The sequence below is a fragment of the Oxyura jamaicensis genome, chromosome Z (genome assembly GCF_011077185.1).
Source record: "Oxyura jamaicensis isolate SHBP4307 breed ruddy duck chromosome Z, BPBGC_Ojam_1.0, whole genome shotgun sequence".
Lineage (NCBI taxonomy): Eukaryota > Metazoa > Chordata > Aves > Anseriformes > Anatidae > Oxyura > Oxyura jamaicensis.
The window spans coordinates 25,889,464-25,915,537 of NC_048926.1; the positions used below are offsets into that span (position 1 = coordinate 25,889,464).

General features: G+C 36.2%; 1 protein-coding gene across 2 annotated transcripts in view; it reads right to left on the reverse strand.

Moving 5' to 3' along the window:
- Positions 1-26,074, reverse strand: part of SV2C (synaptic vesicle glycoprotein 2C) — a 112,343-nt gene that overhangs the window by 48,959 nt on the left and 37,310 nt on the right. For both annotated transcript variants that reach the window (XM_035310054.1, XM_035310053.1), the window contains 2 exons: positions 11,873-12,053; positions 3,892-4,043 (listed from right to left, as the gene is read on the reverse strand). In XM_035310054.1, coding sequence (XP_035165945.1) covers positions 3,892-4,043; positions 11,873-12,053 — 333 coding nt within the window. The remainder of the gene's footprint in view (positions 1-3,891; positions 4,044-11,872; positions 12,054-26,074) is intronic.

Consider the following 26,074-nt stretch of genomic DNA (forward strand, 5'->3'; position numbering starts at 1 on the left):
CGAACGGCTGTGTGGTGTTTAGCTGCCAGCCGGGTTAAACCACAACACTTTTTTTTTTTAAAAAAAAAAGAAAATAATAACATAGTGTATGGTAGGCAACATACTTTTTCAGAAAACTGTTAATTATATATATATATATATTAATGAAGGGGTAAAATTGGATAGGACAACCTGGATGAATCCCTGGTCCTATGCTTGAAAGAAGACACAAAAAGTGTGATGAAAAGGTAATATATCACTATCGGGATTTTACACAGAAATATAATCTCTCACATTTAAGAGTTTTAATTGTTTGGAAAATGTACATTTAAAAAACAAAGAAACAAACAAAAACAAACAAACAAACAAACAAAAAAAAACATTGTGGTGTGTATTTGATGCATTTGACAGTCTTGGAAATAATCCACCTTGAAGCATTATGCTAAATTTAAAGTTGCACTTGCAAAATGGTTTATAAAATGGTAATTATCCTTCCTATCAAGTCTGACCTATGTTGTGCATAAAGCTATTTATTCTCAGCAGCCTAGTCTGGGACTTCGTTAATTGGCTGCAATTAGAAACATTTCTCTGCAGATGTTTCTTCTAATAGCTTCTCTATGACCTCAAATCTTCTTTCAAGAACCCTGAGCAAGTCTGCATCCATTTTCAATTTTTAAACAGAAGCCAACAGCCATAGACTTAAAGAAGCTCTGAAACTTGCTTGCCTTCCAGATAAAACTAATCTTCCAGTATGTAGTCACTGCAGCACTACATCATCCTGATTCCGCTGAGGCTTCAGTCATTCCCATGCTGCTTGAACAGAAACAGAGATAAACTGTAACATGTAGGGAATGTAGACTTCATTTTGTCACAAAAAAAATACAACTAAATCTTCAACAGATGAACTATTATAGCTTCACTGCCTGCCTTGGAGCTAGATAATGTATATTATCTGCAAATCTAGGACTTTTTAAAGTAGCTTATATAAGAATCAGTAAGAATGAAAGGAATACATTGTAAAACAGGAAAAAAAAAAAAAAAAAAAAAAAAAAAAAAAAAAAAAAAAGATGCTACACTGCTGGTCTGGTACTTTTCCATTCATTTAAGAATAATTCCACTATGCTCAATGGCAGTTTATTGCTTTTCAATACATACAACTTCATTCATTGTCTTTGACTAATTTCAGTGTTCAGCTAGGAAAAATGAACTCTGTTTGCTCCTCAAGTGAGAAGCAGAGAGATCAGAATTTCCTATGCACTATGAACCTTAGAAGTAAGTGGATGCTTTGTTTATAATTATGTTTTGCTTCCTAGTCAGTGGAGATATGAATGATGAGAAGAACTGAAAGTAGTCTGGAGAAAAAGATACATCTTTGCCTAATTTTAGCAAATTAATCATGTAGAAACCATGTAGAAATCCTTAAGGAGAAGATGCTCTTAAAGGAGTCCTCATGAATGCAATTGATACAAATGGTGAAGCGACCAGAGGTGGCATTAGCCTCTCCTGGACAGTTTGCAGAAGGGTACAGTATAGTGTTAATGTATCCTCCCCAGTACCAGAGCAGCATTTGCCCTGGGAACACTTGGCAGCGCCTGTGAACTCAGCATGCAATCATGAAAATGAAGCAGTTTACGCCTGGTCCTGAGCAGAAGAATTCAACACTTGTACCAGGCAGTAAGACACAGACTTTAACCTTGACAACATAAGGAAGAGGCCTAATTTACAGTAAAAATAATTTTGAAAGACCTAATTCAAACCCATAAATATATTCTGATTAAATTTTCCAAAATCATGTGTAAGCTTCTTTTCCTTTGGGAAAGAATTCTGTCTGTTGTCTATAGCTTCCTTTTTTAGCCCTCCCTTTGGCTATTATGTCTTTTCTTAATATACTGCAAGAAGAGTGATTTATATGGCTAATGCTGAAGAATGCTGTCTTTTAAAATTGTTTTTGTGTTATTCTGTCTGAAGTGATATCCCACATACTTTTGCAGAAATACACACACACAAAACAAAAACAGCGTAGCATGGCTTTTTTTTTTGCTGATACTTTTCCACTGCTAAAGAAAGAAGAAAATTATTCCCTCCAGTGTCACTGATTTAATGTAAGATTGTGTATTGTTATTCATTGAGATATATTGCCATGTGGCATTTTTGAAAGCACCTCAGTAAAGGTTGTAGAGTCATTTATAAAATCTATAGTCAAATTAGACAACCTATTCAAATCAATCTGTCATAATATTTGTATTTTCCACTGAAAGATAAAGAAAATAAAAATATAAAGGAAACAAACAAACAAAGAAAAAATGGTACACAGAACAACTGACTAACTATATATATATATTTATATATATATATATATACATCTTGCCTTGCCAGCAAAGATTCCTCTCAAATTTCAGGAATTCGAAGCCAAAAGACAAGGTTAAGGACAGAGATTCAGGTTGTATGTCCAGTCTAAAATTAGTTTTCATGCTACAGTCTAGGTATTTGATTAGTCCGTTTATAATTTATTTCTGGGCCTTACTGTCTGTTAAATGTTCCAATCACTTTGGGCAAACCTTCTGAATTTTTCCTCTCTTGCACAATCCAATAAATATCAGTGCCTAGCTTAAGAAAACTGCTCTGCACACTAGCTAACTCATGATATTGCTCTACTTGTTTTGAAGAATGCCACCAACAAGTGCTTACAGAGCCTGATTTTTAAAAACCACTGGGCAGTGTCAGCCACCCTGGAGACCCATGAGCACTTAACTCTTCCAAAACACAAACCCAGGAGATGATTCAAACCTCTACCTCTGTATAATGTTTGACTACATCAGGGCAGTAAAGAGTTCTTTCACAAAGCAGTATATATTGCATGTTCATATAATTTCAATCACTGTAAGCTTTTTGTCTTATTTGTCTTCATTCATCCCTACAATATTATATACATTTTATTTGATTTCTGTATTCCTACGTCATTAAAAAGATCTACTAAGAACATTCAATATGGTTTTATATTCAGAAGTGCCACCACAACATTAAGATGATCCTTACACTTCTTTCTCAAGAGTGTATAATTGACATTTAATTTCTGTTTCAAATAAACAAACCAAAGATCTAGTGGAACTTTTATACTCAACATTTTAAAAGCTATTTTCTTTAATTTCTTTAACTCATCCATGTCACATATATTCTCCAGTTTCAAAAAAAAATACCAGTTACCATAGAATCACAGACTTACAGGATCATAGAAAGATTTGGGTTGGAAGGGATACATTCCACTCGCCCAGGTTACTCATACTTCTATTTGTCCATGTTTCTAGTAAATTTATAGAACCTAACTAATCACAGAATCATAGAATATTCCGAGTTGGAAGGGACCCATAAGGATCATCAAGTCCAACTCCTTGCACTGCACAGGTCTACCCAAAAGTTTAGACCATGTGACTTAGTGCACAGTCCAAATGTTTCTTAAATTCATACAGGCTTGGTGCTGTGACTACTTCACTGGGGAGCCTGTTCCAGTGAGCAACCATCCTCTCAGTGAAAAATCTCCTCCTGATATCTAGTCTGAACTTCCCCTGCCTCAGTTTCACCCCGTTCCTGCAGGTCCTATCACTGGTGTTTATGGAGAATAGGTCACCAGCCTCTCCACTCCCCCTCGCGAGGAAGTTGTAGACCACGAAGAGATCCATCGTGAAGTAAACATGGGTATTGGGTAATTTTTGCTTTAATACATTAATTTTTTAATATATTTTTATTTAGGGTATGATCTTTTCTCCTAACTTCCCCCAAAAGAATCAATTTTTCTTAATGGCAGGTTTAGTATTTTGAGAACAAACATATAGTACCCTGTTTAAACTGTAATTGAAGAGCTTTACATTCACAATATCAAAATGGAAAATTCGAAGGAGAAGATGTTTTTCTTACCATAATGAGGAATTATTGCCCAAGCCATTGCAGATGCATAGATACCGCCAATCATCCAAAACATACAGAGCCAACTCAGATGTTCACCTCGTTTCTCCCGAGCAAGAACTTCCGAAAAATAGGAGAAAACTATTGGCACAGCTCCACCAATCCTAAAATGAAATATATACCATACATTAAGTTTAACAAGTTTAACAAGTTAAAGTTTAAATAAGGTCATGGTTGCAGTCATTTTAAACCCAAACTACAAGCAGCTTTCCTAGCAAGAGTGTTTTTTTCTCAAATCACACCATGTACTGAAGAATTATATAGAAAACTTTCACCAGTTTGGATGCATTTTTTGTCAAAGATTTCTTTGAAAACTCTATATACAATTCAACTTATTCAGTCAAATGGGTTGTCAGTGTACTGGCTGCTGAAACAGAAACCAACACAATGCATTGACTTTCACCATTACAAAAATCCTGTAATCATAGCAATCTAATGACAAATGTTAAAATACATTCAATTTAACTGAAAATATTAGTCATTTTCCCACAGAGTAATAGATATTGCTCTAAGTCTTAACTCCAGTGCTCAAACAGGAAGTGACTAAATTCCAAGTATGTTGTTAATATATTTCATTTCATGCATATTTTAAAAAGATGTTCTATTCAGTTGCACCATGTGATTTACTAAGCCCATGACAGGCTTAAATTTTTTATGGGAGAGCCTATACATTCATAAAAAATCCACAGATTTTACTAGAATAAAAATATATATATATTTTTTAAAAATAAGTGAAAAAAGTGAAAAGTGCAAAAAGACTTCAACTTGGTTTTGCAAAATGTATTATAACTCAAATTATGTATCATTTTCAGTACCAGGCTTCAAATAATCTTTTACTGACTTTAACTCTTCACTACCAATGCAAACTGTCAAATGTTCCACAACAGATTAAGTCTTTGTGGACTTTAATTTCCTGCTGAAAAAAATACCTGTGAAGTTTGAACAGATATTCATATATACCAGATTACATCCTTTAAAGAATAATGACTTTCATGGTTGAAATTTTTAACTCAGCTTTAAATATAATATGTATTTATGTTGCTGTTTCAGTGACTGCCAAACTGGGAGCAAAAAGAAGGAATTTAGAACAGATTAAAACAAATATAAAAAGTAAAAGATGAATACAGAAATGGTATTTCAGTGCTAAGAGAAATCAGAGCCATGCCAATGCAATATTGTTTACTTCAAGTTATCCTCGGGTATTGCAATAAAACACTGCATTGAAAAGTTAATTTGTTTGGGGAACTGCTGTTCTGTCATTTCCCTCTAGATAGCTCTTCACAAAGTACTGCCAGTCAACTCTTCCCTTTAAAATTAATATTTGCCATAGCTGAGGTTTCTAACATTCTCTGCAAGTTCTGCAGAGGTTCACACCTCTGTGATTTCTTGTTAGGTGTACAGAGAGAGTTCCCATGTGAGGACTGTATCTTGTGTTCTTCTCATGAGTAAAAACACTAAAAAGTTTCACCAGGGTATAACTCTCTCACAACGAGGGAGATTGTCCTGAGAGGCTGTCCTGGAAGCCCAGGATGAGGAACGGTGGGAGGGGCATGCCTGAGGGTGGAATTACAGCTCATTTTGCTGCAATGAAGAAGCCCTGCTAGCTCAATGGTGTTATAGAGCCTGTAGAGCCTATAGAGCCTATAGAGTTCTAAACACAGATTCACTGCTATGCTCCTGAGATTTGGAAGCAGCCCACTACCTTCTTTTGTCCACTTGCACCTACTTTTTCCTCTTCTTCTTAACCAGTTTTTACTTCCACTTCCAAAAGTTTGATTGAAAATATCTTTGTTATTTTCCTCACAGAACTTTCTCTAGATTGGCAAGATATGCAAAAGCAAGTACCCAGATCAACATGTTCACCTTGGGTGATGTCATACAAAACAGCAGCATGCTGTAGGCTATGCATTGCTGTTCATTCCACTTGTTTTTAAATCCAAGTGCCTGACTGGACTATGCACACCAGAGAAGTTGTCTTCTAGGTACCTACGTGACCTATATGCTACCAATAGTGAGAACTCTGAAATACTGTTAGTTCTGAAGGAAACTGATGAGTAAATAATTAAGTCCACAAATTTTTCCAAAACTACTAAAAAAAAAAAAAAAAAAAGTCAATTTTTATGTCTATTACAAGCATATAATTACAAAGAATTTGCATGCAGTATTTATTCAGCTAGATATGCCAGATAAGCTGCTTTCAGATCTGCCAGCACTGGCAAGCACAGAATCATTTCTGCATCTACAGGGACATTACTAGCAGAGATACAGGTGTGATCATCACACTCTTTTCAGCACTTATGAGGTCACACCTCACACACTGTGTCCAGTTCTGGTCCTCAGAGCTAAAAAAGACATAGACAGACTGAAGAGTGTCCAAAGGAGGGCCACAAATATGATCAGAGGGCTGGAGAACCTGTCTTATGAGAAAAGGCTGAACCAGTTAAATATTTTCACCCTGGAGAAAAGAAGGCTCAGGGCAGATCTTATCACAGTGCTCCAGTATTTAAAGGGCAGCCAGTACTTAATGGGTGGCTACAAAGAGGAAAGGGGTTCTCTTTTTCACAAGGATCCACATGAAGAAGACAAGGGATAACGGGTACAAACCGCACTGGGAGAGATTTCATCTTGATGTAAGAAAGTCATTTGTTACAGTGAAAACAATCAGTCACTGGAACAACCTCAACAGAGGCATGATAGAATCCTCTTCAACAGAGGCTTTCAAGATATGAATGGACAGGGTGCTAGATCATCTCATCTAATATCCCTTTTCCCATGAAAGTTGGACTTGATGATCTTTCAAAGTCCATTCCAGCCTGGGCTGTTCTACAATTCTATGATGGTTTATGAACTCTTGGTCTTTTGCAGATCTCTGTCTTCCTCTTTTTCATTTTTCTCTTTTCAAGTTTTTACTTTCTCTTTTCAGTTTTCTATTGTATAGGCTCTACCTTATTTCTGAGTTTCACTCTTCTAGTCTTTCATATAATCTTCCTTTCCCATTAGAATATGTTCCTCTTGTCCTCACAGTCTTAGGACAGACCGTTTTTCTCCCATCTGTGTCAGGTTTATATCAGTCAACCTTTAACCACAGAAGAGGAAGAAAGGCCTGGAATCAAAGCTATTTGGAAAGCTCAGACCTTGCCAACCGCTTCCTTGGCTTGCCTGAGAAACATACCAGCCTTTTTGGCATACAATGTCAGCTTTGAAGCCAGTCACCTGTAGAGCTATTCATTAGCTCTCAGTGTACAACTACTGATAGCCATGGGTGGGAGGCAGCTGGAGTTTGCAGAGGAATTAAGGTCAGAAGGATTACAACCCTTTGAGGGTAAAAAGACACATGCGAAAGAAATAGAGCAAATAAGCATAAAGAGGTAAAAGATAAGTACAACATTATGAAGAATTCTGATGGCATACAATTATAAAAGCTGCCTGTTGGTCAAGATCTGAAGTCCTTGACAGCAACTGCTTGTGTAGCTGTGTTGTGCAACTGTCCTGTGTTCATATGGCCCATATCTCTGCTGGAATCTTTTGTTTTGTTGCTATGCATACAGACCACTGGCCTGTCCTTCCTCTCTTGGTCATTTAGAGAAAGGGGATATAAATGTCTGTAGGAGTTACTTGCCACTACACACAATGTACAAAAATGGTAGTAAATGTCAGGTTGGGTAGATTTACACAGAGACCTCAAAATTGCTAATTACAAGAAGCTTCATCTACAGATCTGAATTTTGGTAACTGTTGATCTCCACAAAGATGTGAGGGATTTAGGCAAAATCTAAATGATGAGTTTAATGCTACTACATTGACACCAGTTCTTTATATGTTAGATCCCTGTAGAAGGACTACTGCAGGTAACTTTGCAGAGAGGTTTTCTGAGAAAGGGATAAAAAGGCTGTCTGAAGGTGAATCTAGTCTAACATTTTGTGGAAAAAGAAATACTATATGATAGTGAATATTGAGAAAGACTCTTATTCACAGGATATGATAGGCTTTTTATTGGCTTTTGGTTATATAAATTCACCACATCTAAGCCAAGTTTACTGATATTTCTGTGGATCTTAAGAAGACATTTGGTCAAACTGGTGGTTATGGCAAATTAAAAGAAATCTCTGTATTCTGGACATAATGCTTGTTTTGTAAATTAAGACACATTTGTTTAACCTTTCATACTTCCATCATGAAAACAAATCATTTCAGTATTGGTTGAATAATTTCTAAACTGTAGTTGGCCTCAGGATATATATTTATTTCAGTTACCTCTATACAACAAGAAAACTTTGATTACTTTTAGAAGCACTATTTGGGCTAGATAAATATGATACCATTTGGGAAAATGTATCATCTCTCTGTTTACTTCAAGGCAACCTAAATGAAATTTGCTGGGCTAATACAAATGTATAGAGTACTTTTAAGCATGTTATTCTAAACTAATTTGTTGTACATGGAAAACTGTATCTAAAATTATCAAAAGTACCAAAAAATAAAAAAAGAAAAAAAAAAAAGAAAGAAAAAGAAAAATAGAACTTTCTGTAATAGATGTTAGATGAATGTCTCTAGTTGAGACTAATATTTCACAGTGCCAGCGTTGAATAGGCAACAACTCCCTTTCCATTTAAGGTAGAAGTGATATTATGAGTCATATTCTGGTATTACAGAAAACTTACTTTGACAGTTTCAAAGACAGATCTAACAAAGTGCTTTTTGATGATAATTTTAGCACATTTCCCCCTTTCTGGCCCTTCTCCCCACTGACTAATTACAGAATCACAGTTTCTTGTCTAGCTATTTCTACATTGTACAAAACCATGTCAAAAGCCCTGCTAGACCTTTATCTGACTTTGGGATCCAATTTCCTTTTTATTTTAGATTTTGGATTAATCAAAGGAGGAATAAGTTATGATATTTTTTCCACAAACGGAAATAATTTTGCATACTACCCAACATTTCTTTATTCTTTTTACTAGCTTAAGTTCTCTTTTGAAACTTTCATATCCCTCAACACCTTTTACCAAGCAGTATCTTAATATTATTTATACTGTTTTTATTCGAAATAATTCTTCTTGGGGGGAGGTGGGTAAAGCAAAACTTTTAATAATTTCAAGTTTTCCAGATGCAAAAACATGATCAGAAGGTGGCTTGTTTGTTGTTGTTGTTGTTTGATTGTTGTTGCGTTCAAGGAAGATGTGGGAAGTAATAAAGAATGCAGTAAACATTCAGGGTTTAATTCAAGCTCTTTAATGCAATTTTCTGGTGTACTGCAAAAAGATACGGCTTAAAAGCTGGCACAAATATCTGGGAGTTCTTCAGCAAGGGATACCAAAAAGAGCTTGCCTTCTTGCACAGTGGTTGATGCTAAGTATCTAGAAATAGCATGAAAGGTGTATGCTCTAACAGTGGGTATATTTGTGCCCTTCTATCTTAAAGTGGAAAGATTTTACTTTGATGTCTCTGTAGGAGGAATATTCTAGCCTCTCCCTTCTCTCTTGGTGTTTGGCATGTAATGTGTCTGTTGTTATTACAGCTTCTCTCAATGTAAAATCATGTCCAAAAGTGAACCACAAAAACAAAACAAAACAAAAATAAAAACAAACAATGTCAGCAACAGCAACAGAGGAAAGTCATGCAAGACATAAATACTAGTTTGAGTTGCACTGGTAAGTGAAAATTATTCCTAATCTAATAGAGGATGAGCAGATGAACATTCTGAAAAAGAAGAGCTCCAATAATGCAAACTCTAGCGTAAAAACACAGTGAGAACAAAAGGGAAGATCCTTTTCCCATCTTAAGGGTATGAAGGACAGATTCGGTTCAAGAAATGGTGCAGTTTTTATGATGGCTAATATCTAAAATGAAATGGAAATCTGATACCATTGGAAAAGAGGAATCAAGTTCTTCTGGAGAGAAACCATTTCTTCAAATAGCAAATGGGAACCAACCACAAATCTTCCTTATCTTTCTCACTGTAATAATAGCTATTTGGAATGATTGCAGCTCATGCCAGTGTTTTTGGTTTTGATGATTTTGTTTGTTTGCTTTGTGTTTTTTTTTTTTTTTTTTTGGGGGGGGGGGGGGGGGGGGGGGGGGGGTGAGGGGAAGTGTTTATTTGTTTTATGTTGTACATGGTGGTGAATTATCATCATATGTTCATTCACTTCTCAAAGATGAGGTAGAAGGACTTTGGACACAGTGGAGACTCACATTAAGGTATAAGAGGAAGGCCTGCTTGTTCCAAGACAGATAATCATAAACCAGGTACACATCTGAACATATTTCCCAATCCAGGACATCTATTTTGGGTTAAGCTGCAGACATTGCTTATTGTTAGAAAAACTACTCCTTCTGGGGAGGAGGAGACCCCACAGGTAATTTTGGCATGAGGCATGGTAAACACATATTTTGCCACACATCCCAAGAGGGACAATGCGGGTAAAAGCCAACACTTGCACAAACATGCCTGCCTAAAAAACAAACCTGCATGGCACAAGTCAAGTGCTGCCCTCATGAACTGGACAGACTAAGCAGTAATACAACAATCTTCTGGACATTGACAGGATTATGAAAGAGAGAAAGTGTTGTGCAACGTCATCAAAAGTTGTTTTTTCAGAACAATGGTCCATTAACCAGCTATAGAGACACAAGAACAAGAAATACCTTACTGTAGTGAAAAGAGCTTTGTAAAAAGTATCAGGGCTTTGATGAAAATGCAGAACTTTGGGTAGACATAGCATAAAGCCTAGACATGATAGTGACCTATGAAAGCAAAAACATGTAGGGAAGCTGAATGGGATTTTTTTTTTTTTTTTTTTTAAGAAGTAGAACAGTTGCCATATCCTTGTGACTCTAAGAAGAGTCACATCTAAAAATTTGGTGTTAGGCTCTCCTGGCAAGAGGATGCCTCACATCCCCATCCTCAAACCTCTTTCCCTTTCAACTCTTTCTTGAGTTAGTTTAATAGTGCTATAGCAATTGTATTTTGGTGTCATTGTCTAGATCTACCCTACTTCAGACCATTTGTGGTTTCTGAAACTGCAAACACCATACAACAGTGTTTTTGCACTATGGTTACATAAACCAGAGCCAACAAAACATACAAACAATAGACTTCATATGCATGGTTTTACCATACAATGTTCTGTGCTCTCACTAGCTGTTTCACATTGAGCATTCTAAAAAATGAAATTGGCTGGCAGTGGAATCATAATTGAGGGGTTTTGATCTGAATCAAGTAATTACCAGAAGTGCTAAACTACTCCAGAACAAAACTCTTCATTATCCAAGAGTGCAATAAAGGTACAAGTAAGGTATGTCATGTTAATTGGCTTGGGCATCTCAATCTCAGCTTCTTTTAGTTTAAAATGATAAACTTAATGGACCATGACCAATAACTTAAGCATTTTCACCAAGTGAGAAGTTATTTAAATTAAAAGAAAAGTAAAGCAAATACAGGGCCACAAACCTTCTCTTTATGGAAAGAGCAATAATATTTGGCAAGATATAAGGCCCAGTTTTAAATTTGGCAGTCCTGACTACAGTGGTGATATAAACGATATTTGGCACACAAAGGCATTAGAAAATTTATAAATATTTATTTATAAATACTACTGAAATATTACACCTATGAGGGGAGTATTATACTGCTTAATGAATAGGCAATACATAGAGAAGCTGAGATATAAAACAGTTAATCAAGTTAACAAAGCAAGTCTGTTGCAGAATGAGAACAGATCTCAATTTTACACTTTTTAGTCTGCATCTTTCCCCTAAAATCATTATTCTTCTCCTCCTAGTTTTTGTTTACAATTTTAGCAGCTGCATTGATTAGCTCCCTCACCCCTGACACAGGCTATATTCCTGCATTAAATAATGAACTTTTGCAAATAGAAGACTTTTGTTAACACACACAATTGTAGAAATGAACAAAACCAGAGGAGCTTACCCAAATCCAGAAAACAATCGACAGAAGAGGAAGAAGCCATACCCCTGGACAAATGATGAAAGGAAGGCAAAGAATCCATTGACAGACATGCATATCAGGAGTGACTGTCTCCTTCCCACCTTGTCTGCCAAGCCTCCCCAGAAGAATGCCCCCACCATCATCCCAAGGTACACTATGCTACCTGCAATACACACAAAAGAAGAAAAATAGGGAAAAAGAAAAAGGAAAGAAAGAAAAGAAAAAAAAGATGTTGTTTTGTGAGCTACATGACTGACCACAATTGACCACATCAAAAATAGTTATATGTATTTGAATGATTTGGTTTCAGCCATTGTCTGTGTTTCCAAAATAAGTAATATACAGACTAATTTTTCCTTTTCCAGTGAGTAGAATTTGTATGTAACTTTGCAAAAGTACCTAGGGAGAAATATTTCCTATTGTGTCTTTGTCATCTGCTAGCAGAAACACTGAAGCTTAATATAATTATTAAATGAGGTGCCTCTAGCTAAACAATTAAAATACAAGCAAATAAGAGTGAATAAGAGAAATAATGCCACCATTTCTTCAGCAACAAACTACATTCAGGTTAAATACTCCAAAAATTAAAACTTTCCTTACAGAGAGAAATAGTCTAAACATTACAAGAATATAAGCAATCCTGTAGGGGATTAATCACCAGGAGTAAGATGTGCTAAGTCTAAAAGAAGCTGATTATGAAGCATTGGACAACTTTCATTTGAGATCTACAGAACTGAAGGTGTCCAGTGTTATCTTTTTTTTCTCCCTCCTGCTTCTGCTTCACTGTATAGCTTTATTTTAAATAGTATTGTCCCATATACAAAATAAATAAATAAAATAAAAAACAACAACAAATCTAACACTAGAAAACTGTTTTATTTACAGAGAATTTTTAATACATACATTACAGTTTAGCTAAATACATTAAAATGAGATGGGGAAATATCGTTTTGAGGTGATTTTTTTTCCAAAGTTAATGTTTTAAAAGTGAAATACTTTCCAATGGAAAGTTAATCTGGAATAATTAACAATTTAACCATTCATTTCTTAGCATATTATCCTTTATTTCTTTTCCAGTGACAACTCTTCCATGGGACAATACATGAGGAAACACAACACTCTGAGCAGACTGTCAGAAGCAGTAGTTACCAAGCTTTGGGCAGGTCCAACCAGATTTGTGTTTTGTTTCAAAAACTTCCTGGTTCTTCTTCTTCCTATTTTCTTACTGAGCTTCCCAGATGAGTTTTAATTTAATTAATGGTTGCTATCATCTTGTAATTCTACTACTACTTAGAAGAATTTAAATATAATGCACTTGGAAGCAGCTAAAATATGAGTGAGGCTTGTCCTGTGTCCTTTTTCAATCAGCCATAAGAACTGACAAATTCCCCAGCTGCTCTGTTTGTCTTCAGTTGCTGTTGTGTAAAATTCTGGACTCCAGAAGACTCAACTCTGCCTTGCAGAAGGTAAGGAAAACTGAGAAAAATAAATAAATAAATGCCTGGCCTTTGTTAACTGAACAAAGAGGTCATTCATCAACATTTCCTTGCTTGAAATTCCACATATCAATGTCTGAAGGGTCACCTGAAACACCTGAAGGGTCTCATGCATCACAAAGTGTCCCCCTGTATTCTCTAAGGTTCTGTACAAATAGTTTCCACTGTGCTGTTTACTTATGAGATGTCATTTTAAAACACTTGATACAACACACATTAAAATAAATGTATATTAGCATGATGCAGAGTTATACTTCAGCTAGGCAAGTATGCTATTTCATTTATCATTTATTTATCATATTTATCATTCATTTTAGCACATTCATCACAACTGAATTCCTGTGTGTAGTTTCACATTGGATATTTCAGTGATATACAAATGTTGTACTACAATCCCTGAAGGCTTTCTAATGTTTTAGGATTTTTGTAATAAAAAATGATGGTATTTATATTTCAAATATTGCACAGAAAGCAGATCCATATCCATTAGTTTCTTGTAAATTCAAAGTCCATACACAGTAACCAACATCTGATGTCTTAATTTTACATTTTGAACTGTCAGTTACTGTGCAATATTGTACAATCATATGGAGAAAACTCTTTTACATGTGATCTGTAAAAGGTATGTGCAGCCTATCTAGTCAAAGACCATATGGAATATTCTCTTCTTCTGAGAAGTGGGTAGGCATAGTCATTCAGAAATATGAATGAGCTTCAAACATCTACAGTGTATCTCAAAATTAACTGAAAAAATACTTAAAAGCAAAAGCAAAATTTCTATCATTTGTATTTTTTCCTTCTCTGCGTGACTCAGATATCTTCTGAAATGAGAGAACAGTACTTCCACCAGGTAAAATGTAATCCCACGTACTTTATGTATGTATATATAAACTTCATATACAGAAGAAATAGCCAGAGCAGATTATTTTCGTAGGTTTGTTCCTATGTGTACTGGGATTACGTGGCAAGGTTTTGGTAGCAGGGGACCATAGGGGTGGATTCTGAGAGAAGGATCTAGAAGCTGCCTCATGTTTGGTAAGGACCCCATTGTTGACCAGAACTGAGCCAATAAGTGATGTTGTTTGCGCCTCTGTGAGAGCAGATTTAAGACAGGGAAAAAAATGCTGCGCCACACAGCAGCTGGGAGAGTGAGAGGAGTGAGGAACAGCCTTGCAGGCGCCAAGGTCAGCGAAGAAGGAGGGGGAGAGGTGCTCCAGGTGCCGGAGCAGAAGTCCCCTGCAACCTGTGGTGAGGCCCATGGTGATGCAGGATGTCCCCCTGCAGCCCATGGAGTACCACGGTGGAGCAGGGTTCCATGCTGCAGCCCATGGAGAAGACCACGGTGGAGCAGGTGGACCTGCAGTGATGGAGGCTGAGGCCTATGGAAGAGGCGGGAGCAGATTCCGGGCTGGACCTGTAGGTCGTGGAGAGGAGACCACGCAGGAGCAGGTGACCTGGCAGGAGCTGCTGCTCATGGGGGACCCAGGTTGGAGCAGTTTGCTTCCAAGGGATGGACCCCGTGGTATGGACCCATATCTGGAGCAGTTCTTGAAGAGCTGCTGCCTGTGGGAAGCCCATACCGGATCAGTTCAGCAAGGACTGCATCCCGTGGGAGGGACCCCACAGCACAGGGGACGAGAGTGACCGAGAAGGAGTGGCGGAGAAGAAGCGCTATAGACTGACCATAACCCCCATTCCCCTGTTCCCCTGCACCGCTTGGGGGGAGGAGGTGGAAGAGGGTGGATGGGAGGGGAAGGTGCTTTTGGTTTCTTTCCTTTGTTTCTCACTTCTCCAGCTCATTAGTAATAGGCAATAAATCTTACTATCTGCCTATGCTGAGTCTGTTTAGCCCGTCACAATAATTACTGCGCAATCTCCTTATCCTTATCTCAACCCTTGAGCCCCTTTACATCATATTTTCTTTCTGTTCCTCTTTGAGGAGGGGGAGTGAGAGAGCAGTTGTGGTGGAGCTCTGCCACCCACCTGAGTAAAACCACCACACTATGTCAAATTCCTTATTTAAAAAACAACAACAACAACAAAAACTATGAAAATCTCTCATTCATATAATGAATTCCACATGCTTCATTTGGCTGGACCAATATCTGAATATATTAATATCTACCACTCATCATGTGGGCAATTTGAGGTAGAGGAAAACAGCTTTTCCTATAGCCATCAGTTGAGACCAATACTAGAAAATATATTTTTTTTCTTTAGCTAATTTCTTAGTTAATATAGAATAAGAACAGGATATTTCTAGACTGTTTTTTCCATGAGTCCCTAAGGACCAGATGACAGATTCATTGTTTCTCATCATTGGAGCATCTCTTTACCTAAGCAAGACCTAAAATCTCCTTTAGGAACTCCATTCGTATGAATGAGAATGTGGGTAAATTTAGAATTTACTTACGTCCTAAGATGTTTTTGTTGTCTTTCATCTTACGGTTCAGTGCCTGAAGGACACAGACACTACAGTATTCTCTTTGGTTTAATGGTGTTTTGCAGCAGACCTTTATCAGATACTTGCTTTATTCTGATTAGAAATTTTAAATACAATACTTGGATTATTACTGACAGTACATGCAGTTTGTACATTTTCCAGTCTTAAAGATACAAAGCTTATTCATCTTTGACATAATCACTCAACTGCTCTAAGATTTCTCCTGTGGGCAGGACTACCATACCACACTTCAGGTAGGCCTGGCTCACAAGCAGTTTTGAAAGTACACCCAGCAGAGCTGGCACTTAATTGTCAATATTAGTTGAAAAAACTTAGCAGAAATAGTTCAATAGCTGCAGTGACAGCAGATCAATTTCAGAAAGACAACTGAAATGGCTGATACATACTCTTAAAATTAAATTTTTTACTACAGAACATGACATACGTAAAAGTCCTTGGGCTCTCCCAGTCAACAATCTAATTTTAGAAATACTCACAGAAGGAAAAAAAAAAAAAAAAAAAAGAAAAAAAAAAGATATTTCTATGCATTGATATATCTGAAATATTTTATGCACAGAACCTTAATTTACCAAGTACTTACATTCCTCATGATGTATAGAAATATGAAAACACTCTGAGCAATTAAAAAAATTTCTAAGTATTGTGGGTTTAAAAATATTAACCATTCTTTGTGATTAAAAGTCTTTTGGTCATTGTACTGGGCTTTGGTTTCTCTTATACCTATATATTTCTCCTGAATAACATTCAGAACATAACAGTTAATAAATAATATTTGTCTCCTGTCAAACATAGAACCAAAGAATATCCTGATTTGGAAGGGACTCACAAGGATCATCAAGTACAACTGCTGGCTCCACACAGGACTACACAAAAATCAGACCTTTTCTCTGAGAGCATTGTCCAGACATTCTTGGAACTCCAGCAGGCTCAGTGCTGTGACCACTGCCCCGGGGAGCCTGTTACCACCAGTGCCTGACCACCCTCTTGATGAAGAGTCTTTTCCTAACAACGAATCTGAACCTTCTCCACCATTAGTTCATACTTTCCCATTATATTAACTTTGAATTTTTATCCTAATTGCCTTGCAGATCCTCCAGTTCCTCTCCCTAACTAAGGATGTATACCCTCTTTCCATCTTGAACCTTCTGCAGCTAGAAAATGTACCTGTTTCAGTTAACTTTTCCATATTTCCTCCATTTCCTCTCTTCTGTCTCTCTTTACACAGAACTTAGCTCTGTCCAATGCCCATAAATATACTTCCCCTACTCTCAACATTCAAATCATTCCTTAAGACCATTTTTTTCCCCAGCAATATGCACAATAAGCCATAAAAATGACAAAAGGCAAAGGAGAACTGTAAACAGTTTAAATAATGAACAGCCATTCAAGAAATGCAAGTAACCTGTGATATCAAAGTCCCTTCATCTACCCTTCATCATCCCCTCTTTACCAAACTTTATAGCTCTTATCATACCATGTCACTAGTTAGAACATAAATCCCATAAGGAAAATGTTATTAATAAATTAATTAATTTGTTTACCTTTCATAAATCACATATTGTATTTTGCACATTTCAAAAATAGTAATTCTAAATACATAAAAATGAAATAGCCTCTTGTTGGTCACACCTTGCTCCCTTTCTCATTATCTTTATCACTGGTGATTCAAACAGTAATTGTATGGACATACATACACAAATGTAGATTTTAATGTGACATGTCAGCTTGAGGTCATTCCTTTTTCAGCAATTAACACTGATTACAAAATTAGCTGCTTTTCTTTTTTTTTATATATAAACCATAATAAAATAAAGCTGTGTCTAAATAAAATAGCTCATGCATCACAAGGCACACACTATTTCTACATCCAGTGTGATCACAGAAACATTAAAAATATACATATATTTTAAATTTAATTTTAATTTTTTAATTTAAAATACAGAGACACCTGCTATCTGTAACAGGTGTCTTTGATTTGCCCCATGAGCAATGAGTAATCTCAGCAAACTCCATCATTTGATGGAAAGCTGCTGAGAACAGCCATTTGGCTATTTGACTGAAAAGAAACTTATCCCATTCTAAAGAGTATATTCTCCTCTACTGTTCTTTTACCAGGTTGTAAAAACCTGTATCTTCCTTCCACAATGTAGCTTCTACATACTTCAATGATTTTTTCTATTGTACGAATGAACGCAATGCACAAGTGTTTCCTCTTCAAATGAGGAGCTGTTGTTCAACATAACAGCTAACTGCCCATGTATAAACTTTTCTAAAAATACTTCAATTTTTATTCTAAGACATTGGTTGTTAGCAGGGACGATGAAGCAAGCATCTATTAAAAGAAATTACTTAGTATGATCATTCATTTTGCTTATGACAGCTGACAGGACGTGAGAGTGGAATTGTTTGACACCTTGTACAAATTTTGGCTACCAGGTGGCTAGAATTTTTTTTAAAAGTTGTGCACATGACATCTTTCAAGTTTCTGTCAACAGCTAAAACTTACAAAGCAGCCAACCCACAAATGCCACAGTGTCCAGCCTCTAGTTATGGTCAATTTAAAGCAATGGGCCTGGAATCCATGCATGGCCAGTCACCAAGATTCAGCTGTTAAACAGTATTTTACTCCTCATATTGTCATAACATTATTACCTGGAACCACCTGTTGCAATTCACGTTCTACTATTTAAATGGTAGACAAACGTCCTGAAAAAAAGAGTCTGTACATATGTTTCACTGGGGGAAAATAAACCAATAAAAGTAAAAAAAGACTTCCTTGCAACAAAAAGACTCAGGCTATGGGACTCACTGCTGTTCATTTTTTTGCATTAACACACCTATCTACTATAAAGTAGATATATAACTAGTTTGAAGAAGTTTATTTTTATTTTTATTTTATTTTTTCTATTTTGTTGTTTAGGTCATTTGTCTGAGTGAGGAACACATTTCATGGAACTAGAAAAAGTACTCACATGAAAAAAAAAAGATTAAAGGATTTTTTTATATTTTGGAAAATATTATAAGTGTCAACCTAAGGAAGATGCAAAATAATGACAATAAATTCTTCTTTTATCTAAACAGTGCTTGGAGTAGTGGAATAGCAAGGTGTATGTTTATGGACTGGTACTTTTATAAGCTGTAGATCTAAGTGATTAAAGAAGTAAAACATTAACTGTTCAGCCATTTGAAGACAATGGGCACTTTCAAACAAATGAGCTAGCAGACCACACTAAATAAAATGAAAAAATTTCACAATCTTTTGCAAGTTCAAAACTTCTATAGATATAATTTCCTTTATCCAAAAGCTAGCTGTGTCCCATAGTAATCATTTTGTGTCCTAACTTCAGATGCTATATGATTTTTTTTACCTAATAGTATGCAATATATGAAAATCTCCAAATGCCAGAACATATTGAGAGGGCCCTTCTTTACTGAAAGGGTGCCAGAACACTGGAACAGGTTGACCAGAGAGGTTGTAGAGTCTCCTTCTCTGGAGATATCCAAAACCTGCCTGGATGCCATCCTGTGCACTGTGCTGTAGGCAACCCTCCTTGGCAAAGGAGTTGGACTAGATGATCTTCAGAGGTCCTTTCCAGTCTCAGCCATTCTGTGATTCTGTGATATCAGGCTCTTCATCTGTTACTGCTCTGCAGACTAATCCACTCCTGCATTTCCTTTCCAGACACCTGCAGACAGACTTCAATCTGCAGTTTCATAGTGTAGTGCAGATGCTCAATTTCAATTTCATTTTGAATATTTCTGTTATTTTTCTTACTACATGTCTGCAAACAGTCAGTTCTTTCTTACCATTAAATTATTAAAATCATTTTAATAATGATCATGGTAACAGGATTTGTCTGTTTAAACATATGAAAGATATAAAGATATTATAAAATGAATGTTGAAGCTCTTACAAAAGTTTATACAGTGCCAATCACAGTTTAGTGATTCTTGGACTTTTGGGTGTGATTTGCAAGTGAGTGACTGTGGTGGTTTTACCTTGCTAGGCAGTTGAACACCACAACTGCTCTCTCACTCCTCCTCCTCAGATGAGGAGGGGAAGAAGTAAAGGAAAGAACAACTCACGGGTTGAGATAAGGATGATTTAATTAAAGAGGAAATATATATATATATATATATATATATATATATATATATATATGTTATTAAGGAAATATTATTATTAATTAAACAATTCAACTAAAGGGGAAAAGGGAAAGAGGGAGGGGGGAAAGGGAGTAACTAAACAAAACAAGTAAAGGCTATGTGGAAGTGCAGAGGAAAGAAATTACTCTCTACTTCCAACAAATGAGCGATGCTTGACCACGTCCTTGAAGCAGGGCCTCAACGCATGTAGCCGGTGTTGGGGAGGAGGACAGACGTTCTCACAACGAGAGCCCACCCCTCCCCTCTTCTTCCTTTTTCCACCTTTTATTGCTGAGTGTGACATCACATGGTATGGAATATCCCTTTGGTTGGTTTAGGTCAGCTGCCCTGGTGATGTTTCTTTCTCCCCTTTTGCCCATCCCCTGGGAGGGTCAGAGAGAGTCCTGATGCTGTGCCAGCACTTCTCAGCAGCAGACACAACACAGGTGTGATCCCACTGCTGTTCTAGCTACAAGTGCAGAGCGCAGCACTGTATGGGATGCTGCAGGGAAAGGTAACATCCCAGCCAGACCCAGTATAGTGACGTGTATGATTATTTCTCTAATAGTAATAATTACTTCCTAAGTGGAAAGTCTTTGCAAGACAGATCATTTAGCTCTTTTCTTTTTCCCCATTTTTTTTTTCCAGAGACAATATGGATATACTTCACAATCAGTAAAAAAGACAATTTATCTCCATGACAATTAAAGAAATTTTACACTCACTGAGAGAAAGGAAGATGTTGAATGTCAGGGACATCAAAAATATAAAAACAAAAAAGGACAACCTCATCTCATCTGAAACATTCTGAGTAATAGAGAAGTGTCAATGTTTTCTTTGACAAAGATAACTAAGAACTGTTATTTCAATCCAAACAAATTTTTTAAATTATTAACTTCTAAATGTCTGTTTTCCTAGTATTTACACAGGAAAACAGCTCAGAGAAATGCTCTAATATAGGCTATGAAATACAAATAGTATATATTTCATAGCTCAAGTCTATCCAATAGTACAACAAATACAACAAATAGTCCATCTACTGCATCAACAGAAAGAAGAAAACAAGCACAGACTACCTCCTTGCACATCTTTTAAAAATACCTACAAAACATCTGAAGACACTCAATCTGGTACCAAACCAGAAACTCCACATAAATAGAAATCATGTGATCCATATCTGGTTCACAGACAAAATGATACTGTTCTTAGACAATACTGATGAACTGCAGTATTTGATAGAGGAAGTCAACCATGAAAGTCAGGAAAATGGGACTGAAAGCAGAGCAGAGCAAAAGAAAGATCACAGTCAGTTAATCAGTGTAGGTGGGAAAAACTAAAGAACAAGTAACAGAACAGTTCTAATTTCAGTTATTTGCAGGTATTATGGGAAAATAACAAACAAACAAACAAACAAAAAGCCATGATCAGCAAACCAGAAAACTTAAAGCACACATAATGCTGTGACAGGCATAAACTGATGATTGAAATAATCAGAGGAAAACTGTCATGAGGTACCCAAGTACTGTACCTTTAAAGAGAGAATAAGAGAAGCATCGTGAATGCTTGAACAGTAAAACAAAAATAGAACACATATAAAACAGTGAAAATTTAATGTAAATTAAAACAAACAAAAATAAACAAGCAAAAAATAACACGTGGTTTCCATATTTTTTCCTTTTCAAAAGGATCAAGTCCAGATTTCAGAAAATGAAGTAGACATAGAACACACTAGGGAACCTCCAAATGTATGGAAGGCAACCAGATATAAGTGAATGTGTCTCAAGGCATAGTCATAGGACAGAAAGGACATAATACAAGACAAAATTTGATGATATAAAATTTTAGATCAAAAACCTAATTTTTTTGGTAAATGGTTTTGGTAAAACAAGAACACACTTCCTAGACAGGCACTGACATACCTGTCAGTGATCATGAGACATTTGGACTGCAACTTCAATAATATGATTTAACTTTTGGTTTTCTGTGAAGATGCCAAGTAGATGGACTAGATGACTTTTGAAGTCCCCTTCAAACTGAACTATTGTATTGTATTCTATTGTATTGTATTGTATTGTATTGTATTGTAATGTGTTGTGGTGTGTTGTGTTGTGTGTTCTATTCTAAAAACAGAAACTAAAACATGCTGCTGGATCTTGCAGCATGGCTACCCACACTCATCACCCAACTGCACTTACAAATTTCAAGGCTGAGACTGGAAAACATTTTTTTTTTTTCCTTGGGAGGAAGAGAGAAGTGAGGACAATTCTGTCCTCCACATATATACACACAGACACAGACACAAAGACACACACAGGCACACACACACACACACAGTTTTCCCAGGAAAACCACTTGTTTATATTTCCAAATAGTGAATCTACTCCAGCACGTATTCACCTTGGGGGGAATTACGGAATCACAGAATCATCTAGGTTGGAAGAGACCTCCAAGATCACTGAGTCTAACCTCTGACCTAACACTAACAAGTCCTCCACTAAACCATATCACTGAGTTCTACGTCTAAAAGTCTTTTAAAGACCTCCAGGGATGGTGACTCAACCACTTCCCTGGGCAACCTATTCCAATGCCTAACAACCCTTTCAGCAAAAAAGTTCTTCCTAATTTCCAACCTAAACCTCCCTTGGCGCAACTTTAGCCCATTCCTTCTTGTCCTGTCACCAGGCACATGGGAGAATAGACCAACCCATACCTCACTACAGCCTCCTTTAAGAATTACAGAGATGAAAATCCATAGCTGGAAAGATTTTACTAAAGCTTTTCCAGTGCTATATCAGAAATATCACTCATGCAAATCAAATGTACAAAACAAATTATTTGCACAAATTTCATTATGATATTAATTGTTAACTTCTGTTTATGGATGTTATTGTGCCAATGACGGATTCTTAAAAAAAAAAAATACAAACTGCCATGAAGTGGTAATATAGTTTTATTTATTCTGTAACAGATTTCTCAGAATAGAAAGTAGATCAGAGTTATTCCTTTTTCTTCACTAGGATCATTTACAGACTGAGTACTGGTAGTGGTTATTGCAGCAAAAAGCAGCACACTGCTATTTTATGCTACTATTGCTTGGCTAGCTAAATCAATAATGTATTATAGATTTAAAAACAAACAAACAAAAAACAAAACAAAACAACAAAAAAAAACACTCTTTTCCTGATACTTATGACATGAATAATTGATCAGCACTTAAATTTAGTAACACAACAACTATAACAGACAATACATGGCATTTTCCTTCCCATATACGGAGCATTTTTAAAAGATGGCTATTACCAATATGCAATATACAAAGTTTTATCTAAAACCCAGGTGATTATGTGAAGCTGTTGACAGATTTCCTAGGTGAACATATGATTTTCATGCTATCTTCTCCTTTGATCCAATAGTTCCCTGTGGCATTAGGGAGAAAAGCTTAACAGACAAGGCTCAGATAAAACACACCTAGTTAAGCTGTTCTAATACCCCTAATTCCTGGTTTCTTCCACTGCAACAGTGGAGGTTCCTCTAAATTTTGCTCCTCTCTGATTTATATGCTGACTTCAATGCACTCTTCACACAGCTCTGAACTGACACTGCCACACTAGAAATTACTGTGACTTTGCAATTTGAAACACACTTCCATGGCAATCCTGAGAATCAGAATGATTATAAATGTTGCTTATGATTGAATGGTACATTGCACTTGCTGCACAACCTGCTAAGATTAATTAAATTTCAAAGAAAAAAACATTTCACTAAAGGTTTTAAATTGCCCTCACAATCAACTACATTATCTTATTTTGTATCAAAACTTCATTTTGGCTACAAGTTTTATTGCCTGAATGTTAATTTCTTATTTGCCTAATCCTACTTCTGAGTCAAAACAGAGCGGAGTCCATGAATACCACTAATTAATAATTAGTGGTGGACTAAAAACAAAAAGCCCTAAGTATATATATCCACATTAATAACAGATAAATTCAACACAACAAATCAGTGTATGTGATACTAACAACTAATCAGTAAGACTACACTCCTAGCGAAAGTATCTGTACAACATTAAAGCTAATTGTCAGTTATTTCTTCTGCGTGCAATCAGCCATTAACTCTCCTTATTGCAACTATATTCCAGACCTATGCAAAATATTTTCCTTGCAAATGTGAGTAAATATCTTTTTCATTTCCCTTCACCTATGCAGCAGCTGTTAGCACCTTTTTTCCAATGAAGTGAAAAAATGGGGGGGAAGAAAAAGAAGCTGAAAAACAAACAAACAAACAAACAAACAAAATAAATAAATAAAACCAAAACCAAAACAAAACAAAAAAATAATTTGAAATATCTGATTTACCCTGGCTTAACAACAACAACAACAAAATCCAAACCAACCAACAAAACAAACAAACAAACAACAAAAGACACTGGATTAATCTTAAAATGATCAGGAACTTGGATTAAGTTTAAACTCACTGTTATCAAATTAGCAAGCATCTGAAATATCTCCCAGAGCATCTGACAAGGAACAAAATCTCCTTCACCTAGAACACAACCCATATATTAGGGAAAAAGGGAATTCCCTTTGCTCATGATCAAACCACTTTCTGCTTTCTCATGTACAGTCAAATAAATAGATTAATTAATCCAATGTCAGAATGACAAATAATAGATCAGAATAATCCTCTGTGGAATGCCCATATACCTGCAGTGATGTTGGAAAGGTTTTTTAATTATGCATTTACAATATTGCCAGTAAGCAGAGTTATAATTTTTAAACGAAAAATTGGTTAAGATGATTGTATTCATCAGTTCATAATCTCTACTTAAAAAGACTTGCTCATGGCAACTTCAAAACTAACCCTGAATTTCACTGAATTCTAGCAGATTAGAAGAATATTTGTGCTCTGTTCAAATGAGTAGGTCTGACAAATGCCACAAAAAAGCTTTCCTCAGAAGTTGGAAAGAAGAAAGAAGTGGGACTGTTAGCCTAGGGAATTTCATTTTTCAACCACATAATGTTGATTGAGAGATAAGGAAGACCGTGTCTTTTGTCAGATGCTGTGGGAGATGTGTCAGCACAATGGATGGCCATGTGTCACATTATATACATACTCTCTCAAGTTCATGTGAGGCCCTCTGCTGCTAACAAGTACACAATAAACAATATCTGTCCAGCTGACATCACTTGAAGTTTGCAACCTGACCACATTTACTTATCCATGGGAATGCTGACCTTCAACACTATGGATATAAAGCTGATGTCAACACCTCCTTATTAACTTTCTTAGTTTATACTACTCTCCTAACTCTCTATTGTCCTGGGAGGAAAAAACAAACAAACAAAAACCTGACAGATAACATCTCTCAGCCTCAAAAACTATTTTCCATCACATATTTATATTAAGAAAAGATTTCTTGTTAAAAAAAAAAAAAAAAAAAAAAAAAAAAAAAAGGCAAGACCAACTTGATCTATGTAATGTGCCATTGAAAACCCTCAAATTTATTTCTCACTAACTGGAACAAACACCAGTGGATGTTGGTTAAAATAGTCACCAGTTTAAGAGAACTGGTGAACAATTCCATGAGTGTTGTATGTGGCGTTAAAGAGGAAAAGAGTTTTATTGCTGCAAATGGCTATGGAAGTAGTGATATTCCAGATATTTAAAACAAAGCCAACTGCTCTTTCAAGCAGGGGAAACAGGTGCAGACAGTGAGAACAGATGTACCCAAAGGGAAAGTATGTCTGCAGTAAAATTCAGTCACAGTAGATGAAAAGGTTAACTACATCCAGTACTTTTCATCAGTCACATTCACATAAAAAAGCTAATGCTCTGAGATAAATAGTTACTTCAGATTTCATACATCTCATTATACAATTGGCTTCCAATAGTTTTCAATACTGATAGTATAAGATAAAACGACCAGTAAGAATTTTGGAAAGGTTCTAAAATCCTTCACTGATTAAATCCATGGATAAAATGCATTGGAATAAGTTTATCCAGCTGTGACAGAGTCATAGAGTCATTAGGGTTGGAAAAGACTTCCAAGATCATCTGGTCCAACCACCACCCTCCTAC